Genomic DNA, 9,701 nt, shown 5'->3' with positions numbered 1-9,701 from the left:
GCGGTGTGTATGGAGACTTCATTGTTTGTTATGTATGAAGATATTCCGTTGCTTAGATATGTACACGTTTAGTTCATTCACTTCTCCATCGATAGACATCTGGATGGTCTTTTTGTTTTGGCCACTAGAAATAATACTGCCATAAATATTCATGTACAAATTTCTGTGTGGACGTATATTGTCGTTTCTTTTGGATAAACACCCAGGATTGGAATTGCTGGGTCCTGTGACAACTCTCTGTTTCATCTTTGGAGGAAATCCCAGGCTGTTTTCCAAAGTGCTTATGTCACTTTCTGTTCCCACAAGCCGTGTGTGAGGGTACTGCTACTCAGACCCTTTGTTCATTTTTCAATTGTGTTATTTGCCTTTTTGTTATTGAGCTGCAAGAGTGCTTCATACATGCTAGAAACAAGTCCCTTATCAGATACATGGTTTGCAAATAATTTTTCCTATTCTATGAGTTGTCCTTCGCTTTCTTGAAGGTGAGACCCCCTTTCACACCTGCCCCTACAAGTCCTCGGGTGCCAACGTCCTGGGGCTGCCACCGTCTGCTTGTTTCCAGACCCAGAACCCAGTTATCAACTCATTCAACTGTCACTTTCATCTTTTCTCCTTGTCCTGTCCTATCCTGGACCTTTTAAACACTAGAGGCACCAAGCCGGGAGGCTGAGGATTTGTTTTCTTAATCAGAATCCCTGACTGATTTTCTCTGTAGGGTCGGCAAGGTGTCCCCTCCACCTGGGTCTCAATACAGATACAATCATTGCTTTGATGAAATGGCTGATTCGGGTCTATCTCTCAGTTTGCATCTTCATTGTAACCTCCTCGAGAAGAGGGTGTAGGGGTATTTATCACTAATTACCACAATTTTAATTAACTAACAGTAACTAAGTATAAATCAGTTGTAATTTTAATATTTATATTCTCAACTCTTTCCAACCAAAGTGCAGGAACTGGACAGTATCCGTTTTGTTCATCCTTCTGTGGCCTTAACAGACACGTGATGTATGTAGTCAGAGCTAAATAAAGAGCTGAATGGAAAAGATGGGTGGTTGGATGGGTACCTTTAAGATAGTACAAATATCAACTTTGGGATTTTCATAGAAAGTTCTATAAAACTGCACGTTTTCTAATAGTCAATACTTGACTTTCTATTCACAGTAGACATTCAGATGCATGATAACCTCTAACACCAGCTAATAATTCAATCACCATATACGTCATACGTTAAGCTATAGGATTATTTTTCACATATTCTCATGTTTAAGGAAATAAGTAGCTTGAAACAGAATAAAGAAGATGTCCAATGTAAAAAGTAATCGTATTTCTTGCTAGTGGTTAGACTCCTACACTCTCCCTGTGAATGGATGTCAAGGCCACCAAGACTGACATGCACGACCGGGCAGAACCCAAGTGCAGTCAGCTAGCTGACTTCTCAAGTACGTCCTCTGGCTCCCTGATTCCTGTCCTTTGGGGAAAAGTATCCGGGAAGTACTTTTGCTTAATGACATTTTCCTGGGTATTGTTCTAAGGCTCAGAGTAATGAGAGGTTTGGGGCAGATACACACACGCACACGCACACGCACACATTTTTATGTATACGCACATATATACATACACATACATGTATATATACATATATATATATATATATGTATATATATATTCTTTTTGAAAGAGAGAGAGCATGAGTGGGGAAGGGGCAGAGAGAGGGGGAGAGAGGATCCAAAGCAGGCTCTGCCCTGACAGCAGCAAACCTGATGTGGGGCTTGAACTCACAAACTGTGAGATCATGACCTGAGCCGAAGTTGGACTCTCAACCAACTGAGCCACTCAGGTGTCCATATATATATATATATATATATATATACACATATATATATATATATACATATACGTATATGTATATATATATATGTGTATATATATATTGTTATCAGTTGTATCCCAGACACTTTACCTGTGGTATACAGACCTTATCACTAACTCGCAAAATAACCTTCAAAAAATGTTTTTAACAAATGGTGAAATTAAGACTCAGAGAGTTTGAGTTACTCACTAAAGATCGTGTCATCAAAGTAACTGAATGAATTAGGATTTAAACCCGCATGTATACAGTCAAAAACACGCTGTCCTCTACTATACCGGTGTTTTCCATTTCAATACACAAACAAATGGTATACATGCAATACCATTTAAGTGTAAATGGTACACGAAAAAAAAAACCAGTTATTTTTTGTTCTAAAATGTATCTCAATATTATTCAATATTATTGTTTAGAATATGAGTAAATGTATTTACATTAAATATTCATCAAATTTACTGTATATTGACATATAGTAGGTAAGGCCCAGATGTGACGAAATTCCTATGTATGGTATACAAACATCTGAGATTTGAAAACCACATTCCAATCTCTGGTCTCTGGCCACGTGTGGCTCCAGTGTGGCGGTTATGTGGATGCTGAGAGCCAGGCAGCACTTGCCCCAGTTCTGTATCCCACGTAGAAAAGCACTCAACGCTTGACTTCTCATCTGCGGTGACTGGCGACCCCCTGGGTCACCGTACCTCATCTTCTCCCTTGGCCTGCCTTCCCCACCTTCACTTCAGTAAGTATCCCTGACCTCTTCAACTGCCTCCTCACGGCCTCCTTAATATCCTTGTTGCGCAGGCTATAGACGAAGGGGTTGAGGAAAGGTGTGAGCACCGAGTAGATCACAGCCAGGGCGCGGTCACAGTCCAGTGAGTAGCTACTCTTCAGCCGCACGTACATAAAGAGGATGCTCCCGTAGAAGATGAGAACCACGGTCAGGTGGGAGGCACAGGTGGAGAAGGCCTTGGTCTTGCCTGCAACTGAAGGAATCCTGAGCACCGTGCGGACGATCTGGACATAGGAGCTGAGGATCAACAGGAAGGTGGCCAGGATCTTGCAGGAGTTGATAGCAAAGTCCACTAGGACGTTGATAGATGTGTCAGTACAAGCCAAGCTCAGCACGGGCGGGAAATCACAAAAGATGTGCTGAATGCGATTGGGGCCACAGAAAGGGAGACGCGACACCAGGGAAATCTCAGCCACCGGCCCAGCCAGACCTCCCAACCAACAGCCAACAGCGATCTTGGCACAGCGTGCTGGGGTCATGAGGGTGGAGTAGTGGAGGGGCCGGCAGATGGCTAAATACCTGTCATAAGCCATAGCTGTGAGGAGATAGCACTCAGTGGCCCCAAGAGAGTGAAAGACGTAGATTTGCAGGAGGCATCCGGAGAAAGAAATGGTCTTCTCCTCCCTGAGCAGGTTCGACAGCATCTTGGGGACGGTGGCAGCCGTGTAGCCAAGCTCCAGCAGGGAGAGGATGCTGACAAAGTGGTACATGGGTGTGTGGAGCTGGGAGTCCAGGCGGACCACTAGGAATACCAGCAGGTTTCCCAGTACGGTGGTGAGATAAATTAGAAGTAACAAGACGAAGAGGTAAGCCTGGATACCCTGGAGATGGGGAAAGCCCAAGATGATGAACTCTGTTACCTGGCTCCAATTCCCAGCATCCATGGCTCACCATTCATATTCCTAGACTGTGGGGCGTGGAGGGATGAAGAAGAAAGTTGAACCACAGAAATCTTAAGAACAAGATCCCTCAAAGGACTTTACCTCCCCTCTGCCACCTCCAGAGTAAAGGGCTCCCAGCAAATACGTTAAGAGGCCAGAGTTTGGATCCCTTTCTAGCCCTTACCATTGTCAGCAGCTTCCTTCAGAGTATAATCGACTCTAAGTCCGTCTCTGGTGTCACAGCCCCATTTTTTGGCCTCCATAATCCATTGTGTAACCCGGTTATCTTGCTTAATGGAAACTATACAGGTTTTGGAAACTTCAGTATTCCTCATCCAAGGTTTACCTTATTATCTACCTATATTCCTTGTCATTTATACTGATAAAATATCGGTAGTATACTGGACCAAGATTACATCATTTCAGTTATATATTTTGATTTGTAATTTCAGTTTATTTTCTTCCTCAACTTTCTGGATACCAAAGCATCAGCCCTTTCACCCTCGGCTCCCTCTTATTTCCTCGTGGAGACTCGGGTCTGGCAGCATCCTCCAGGAGCAGGTAGGTCAGGGTTTCACCTGTCTCGGACTCGGGGGCGAATCTCAGTCAAGGCAAGGGGGTTTGAGTTAATATAAGAGCCACAGAAAACAAGGAGACAAACCTATGTCTTTGCGTTTCTATTCCCAGCTGTGGCCACTTTGTTGGTCCTTCCTTCCGCTTTCCTCCTCCACCAACCTGGAATGTGTTCTTCTGGTTTACTGCTTTTTAGATGGCAAATATTTAACTTGTACTGAGAGGTCCATGTGACAAAAATTTATTGAACATTTTCTGTATTGGAGGTATTGTTCCTAGAATGGGAGCTAAAACAGTAAGTGAAGCTAGGCAACTAATATTCTACTAGAGAAAATAGAGAAGGCCACTCATTGCCAACCAGCTCTGTATTGGAACACTCCATCATCACAGAAACGTGCTCCTGTTGTCACTTGTTAAACAAGTAACAGACAAGCCCCCCAAATTCCTTCTCTTGACTCACTTATCCCAGAGCCGCTGGTCCGCTTCCTCCCCTGTTCCTGCAACAACACCCCCCTCCCCCCAAGGAGCTGCCTCCACTCTCATTCCTAATGGTTGGTTTTCTCTTAAACCTTTACAGTCAGACCTTCACCACCTACCACTCCATCAGACCACCCCTCTTCACACACATGAGTTATCTCACATTTACCACATCCAGTTCCTGTTCCTTAGCTTGCCCAGGCTATCCTCCAGCCCTGACAGAGGTCCCTGTCCTGACCTTTGACACACTTGCCTCATTGGTCCTCAGGGCTACATCTTCCTATCAGAGTGCCATCATTCAGCTTCTTCCTACTTGACTGGCCCCCCCCTTACCTCCTTTGCTAGCTCTTTCTCCCTGACCTACCTTCCTAATTCACAGCGGTCAGCGTCGGTTCTCCTTTTTTCCTTTCTCTGTAAACTCACTCCTTGGTCGATGTCATCCAATCTCGTGACTCAAAACACCACAGAGGTTTAGATAGCTTTCTAAATAGACTCCCCAGCCAACACGGTCTCCCCGACTAGGCCTTGCCTCTCCCACATGGACTGTCACAGTCTTGCAGCTCACGGACCCAAATTCTCACAGATGTCATTGCTTCTGTATTTCTGCCAAATCCGGGAGATAGTTTTCACTGGGTTCGAGCCATGACCTCACTCACCTCCATCACTGTAATGGACTCCTAACAGATCCTACTTGTGTTGGTCCATCTGTAGCCTGTCCTCGACACTGCAGCCACATCTGTCCTTTCCATTTCAAGTCAGGCCCTGCCTTCCCTGCTCAAACCTCTTCAGTGACCTGACAGCTTATAGTCTTTGTTGTAGCTTTCTCTTCCTCGAGCCATTTTCTGCCAAATCTCCCCTTGGGTAGCTTTTTCATTTGTTCCAAGCCTTGGTACAGATCTGCCCTCCCCAGCAGCCCTGCCTGAGCTGTCCTAAATAGAACTGGAGTCTGCCTCCCTCCCCACGCCCAGGTCCTGTCCTAGCACCACCTTTCTGTACTCCCCATTTAATCCTTTCCACGGTACTTACGTGTCCTAACGATACAAATGAGCTTACTTGTCATCTCAACTATTTGTGGTTTCTCTCCCCTATGACAACGCAAGCTCCAGCAGGGCAGGGAGATTTTCTGTTTTGCTCCCTGATGAATCTCAGGTGCCTACAGTTGGGTCTGGACCATGATAACGAAGGAATCAAGAAATATTTGTTACATGAAAAAGCAAATTGGGTAAGGTAGCTAACTGCTTATTTGCATATGCAGGAGGAGCCATGAATGAGCCCTGGGCTGGAAGTGGAGATCAGGACCACCTCGCAGAAGACATCATTTTTTTTTAAGTTTATTTATTTATTGAGGTGGGGAGGGGAGAGAGAAACTTAAACAGGCTCCATGCTGATGCAGGGCTCAATCTCATCAACCATGAGATCACGACCTGAGCCAAAATTAAGAGTTGGATGCCCAAGCAACAGAGCCACCAAGGCACATCAGAAGACATCATTTTTATTTGAAGTAAAGGGTCAGAACTGCCAGGTGGAAAAAAACACAAGAAAGGTATTCTAGGCAGAAAGGAACACTTGCTCAAAGGCAAAGTGTTACAAACGCATCCAGTCTCCTCCTCTGTTCTCCAAGCTGCTTTTCACTTCTCCCTCTCATCCCGTCCAAACCTACGTTATTTACCCTGCTTACTCCTGGCTGCACCGTCTTCTAAACACAGGCAACATGCCGTCTTCTTGTGCCAAAACTTTCTCATTCCAAAGATAAGATGTTTCTCTACTAAGATGTCAGAAGACCATTTCTGGGCAGGATCCTTCTGAGTGATCTTGCTTCAGCAAAGCCTTAATAACCATCTTAATATTAGAGATTTCCCCTTCGCCTTAGTTTTCTTTGTTTCAAATCCATACCTGCCCATTGTCCAATTCTGCCTTTACCTCCTTCAGATCTTAGGTGCAGATGTGCCTCTTATAAAACATTATCCCAACGTTTCTATCCAACTCAGATCATATTTATTCTAGGCTTTTTACATTCCTTCTCCTCCAAGTATAAATATAAGGTTTCTGCTCCATCCCTGGCCTCCCAACCACACTCAAGATGAATTGTTTAGTGACCTTAGCTAAACTTCCAGATATATGGGGGCTGGCCTCAAGGTTGAATAATGGAAGGCAACCTCTTGCCCTTTCTTTCCTCAGAGGGTAAGGTTTCCACATGACTCCAAAGACTTAGTCTCAAGCTACAGAATAGTCCCCCTTATCCACGGTTTGTCTTTTCCACAGTTTCAGTTACCTGTGGTCAACTGCCGTCTGAAAGCAGACGGTCCTCCTTCTGACCTATCATCAGAAGGCCACTAGTAGACTAATGCTGTGTCACAACGCTTACATCATTCACCTCCTCCATCTCATCACCTAGGCATTTTGTCATCTCACATCATCACAAGAAGGGTGAGTACAGTACGGTAAGATATTTTGAGAGAGAGAAAAGCCACATGCACATCACTGTTATTACCGTATATTGTCATAATTGTTTTATTAATGTTGGTAACTCTTATTGTTTGTTAATTACAAATTTAATTCTATTTATAAATTAAACTTTATCATAGGTATGTATGTATTGGAAAAAAAACATAGCATATATAGGATTTAGGACTATTTGTGGTTTCAGGCATCACTCGGGGTCTTGGAACGTATCCCCTAGAGATAAAGGACCTTGTTTCTCTGCTCGCTGATGTCCCGCTGACATTCACTCCCTGGATACTCCACCTGGGAAATCAAAGTCAGCATAACCAGGTCAAGCATTATTTCTCCCTGAAACTAGTTCCCCACACCTGCTTCAATCCCCAGGTCACAATTCACAGAGATTCTGGCTACTCATCTCTCTCCCTCACACCCCACCCAATATAGCAAAAAAACAAAGAACAAACAAACAAACAAAAACCTGACGGTTTCCCCTTACATTGTCTTTTTAAAATTATTATTTAATTTTCTTTTAATATTTCTAATTACTGTTTTAATTCCGTTTCCAAAACTGAGAGATATTGAGTCAGTGTTGGAAGAAACTTGAGGAAATACCAATTCTCTTTGGAGCTCCCATAATCTTGGGTTTCGTTGGATCATGAAAAATACCTTTTTTTAATATGAAATTTGTTGTCAAATTGGTTTCCATACAACACCCAGTGGTCATCCCAATGGGTGCCCTCCTCAGTGCCCATCACCCACTTTCCCTTCCCTCCCACCCGCCATCAACCCTCAGTTTATTCTCCATTTTTAAGAGTCTCTTATGGTTTGGCTCTCTGCCTCTCTAACTTTTTTTTTCCTTCCCCTCCCCCATGGTCTTCTGTTAAGTTTCTCAGGAGCCACATAAGAGTGAAAACATATGGTATCTGTCTTTCTCTGTCTGACTTATTTCACTTAGCATCACCCTCTCCAGTTCCATCCACGTTGCTACAAAAGGCCAGATTTCATTCTTTCTCATTGCCAAGTAGTATTCCATTGTATACATCAACCACAATTTCTTTATCCATTCATCGGTTGTCAGAAATTGTGGATCATGAAAAATATCTTAATTGTATCAGACATTCCCATGAATTCATAAAAATAAAAGATCTTTTAACACTACCACAAAAAAAGAATAAATAAGGAGGCTGAAGTTTCTTGCCCCATAAGACAATTCTGTCTGTTGTCAAAGAACTTCAGTCTGTAAACTGAGTCCTTCCGGTGACCCGATGTCTGAGATCCACCCATTATCCCTAGTTCTGCTTACAGAAAATCCCTGTCATTCTGGTCCAGATTCGTGCTTTAGACACTGTTTTCGCCGTCATCATAGAAATTTCACCGTTTGCCAAATGGGTCCCTGTACTTCGTTTTAATCTTTTTGTTTGCAATGCATCCCCCAAGACACTTCTTCCCAAGCCAGTCTGTAGACATCTAACCATTTGGGGGTTCAAGTCCGCCACTGTCTTTCCTTGAGCGTCTACAGTGAACACCAGTCTCCCCCACCAATCTCCCCTGCTGAATTCCCAGTAGTCCTTCCTCCCTTTGCCTCCAGCTATACCCTGTCAAGTGCTGCAGTGTTTTCCATTCATTATTTTATTCCAAAGCAACTTTCTGTGAGGATTTTGAAATTAAAGATGTCTCACTTTACGTCCCGCCTCCCGGAGGATTTGGCACAGCGACCGATGTCCCAGTTGTGGTAGGAAATGAAAGAATCGATGGCAGCCAGGATGATTTGTCCAGACCCTTATCTCACAACTACTTGTCTCCTCCCTTCGGTCTCCTGATATTGGAATTAGATCTCTCATGAAACCTAACACGTGCATCTCATGTATGAATTAGCAGTTATCTTACGCGGGTCCTTTTCAAACATACTGTGTTCCTCTTACTCCAAAATGCTTTTAGAACAGATCTTTTTCATTCTATGCTCTAGTTCTCACCATTGCATTCTCCACAGTATCTAATTATTTAGGCATAGGGCCAAAGCGCTGGGTCAGGAGGGGATTCCATTTTAGATGATCTCATTCTGTGTCTTCATGGCGCAAGAGAGGAAACTGGGACCCAGACAAGGGAGATGGCTTGCGCAGGATCATACTAGTTTTAAAAGAGCCCTATTTGTTCATTCTGTGCGTAGAATGAATGACAGCATTAGGAAGGCAGAATATCTGTGTATGTTTTATTTTAAATAGGTTTCGTGTTCTGAATGATATGTCTGTGGACCCTAATTATCCGATACTTCTCCTTATTTCTGAATTCCCTCAGTTTCTTCCCAGTGCCCCAACCAGAAAAGGACCTGGGGGCAAATGTGCCTGAGCGACAGCATCCTTACCCAGAGCCCAATGGTGGGGAGCACTCTGCACGTCTTGCCACGGGCAGTCCAGTCATGGCTCAGAGTCTGGAGCTGGGAGAAAGCTCTCTGCTCACTTCTTGCCCTCTCATTTATGGCCACATGGGGCACTCCTGGAGCTAGAAGGGAGTGAAGCACTTTGATGGGGCCCGTGGGAGTCTGTCCCAGCATGAGGGACTCCTCTCTCATGACTGTGTCCTTGATAGGTCCTCATAGAGACAGAAGCCCCTGGGCCTTCGGAGCAGCCCTCCTGGGGTTTTCAAAGTGCTCTCTCAGAGAGGGAACTGA

The 9,701-nt window shown here is 44.1% G+C and overlaps 1 protein-coding gene and 1 long non-coding RNA gene across 2 annotated transcripts; one reads left to right on the top strand and one right to left on the bottom strand.

The window, feature by feature from the left end:
• Positions 1–2,569: 2,569 nt before the first annotated feature.
• On the bottom strand, positions 2,570–3,642 carry LOC131495505 (olfactory receptor 6N1). Its single transcript, XM_058700508.1, has one exon. The coding sequence runs from the start codon at positions 3,542–3,544 to the stop codon at positions 2,570–2,572; it is 975 nt and encodes a 324-aa protein (XP_058556491.1). The 5' UTR covers positions 3,545–3,642.
• Positions 3,643–3,791: 149 nt separating this feature from the next.
• Positions 3,792–8,716, top strand: LOC131496104 (uncharacterized). The gene is made up of 2 exons (XR_009254315.1): positions 3,792–4,102; positions 6,854–8,716. It is a non-coding gene; the product is annotated as an uncharacterized LOC131496104 (long non-coding RNA).
• Positions 8,717–9,701: the final 985 nt, after the last annotated feature.

This window comes from Neofelis nebulosa, chromosome 15 (assembly GCF_028018385.1).
Source record: "Neofelis nebulosa isolate mNeoNeb1 chromosome 15, mNeoNeb1.pri, whole genome shotgun sequence".
Classification (NCBI taxonomy): domain Eukaryota; kingdom Metazoa; phylum Chordata; class Mammalia; order Carnivora; family Felidae; genus Neofelis; species Neofelis nebulosa.
The sequence above is the reverse complement of the archived record's forward strand: the minus strand, read 5'-3'. Positions and strand labels throughout refer to the sequence as shown.

Excerpts from the sequence above, each read along its gene's own strand:
- LOC131495505 (XM_058700508.1), bottom strand. The coding sequence starts at position 3,544 with ATGGATGCTGGGAATTGGAGCCAGGTAACAGAGTTCATCATCTTGGGC.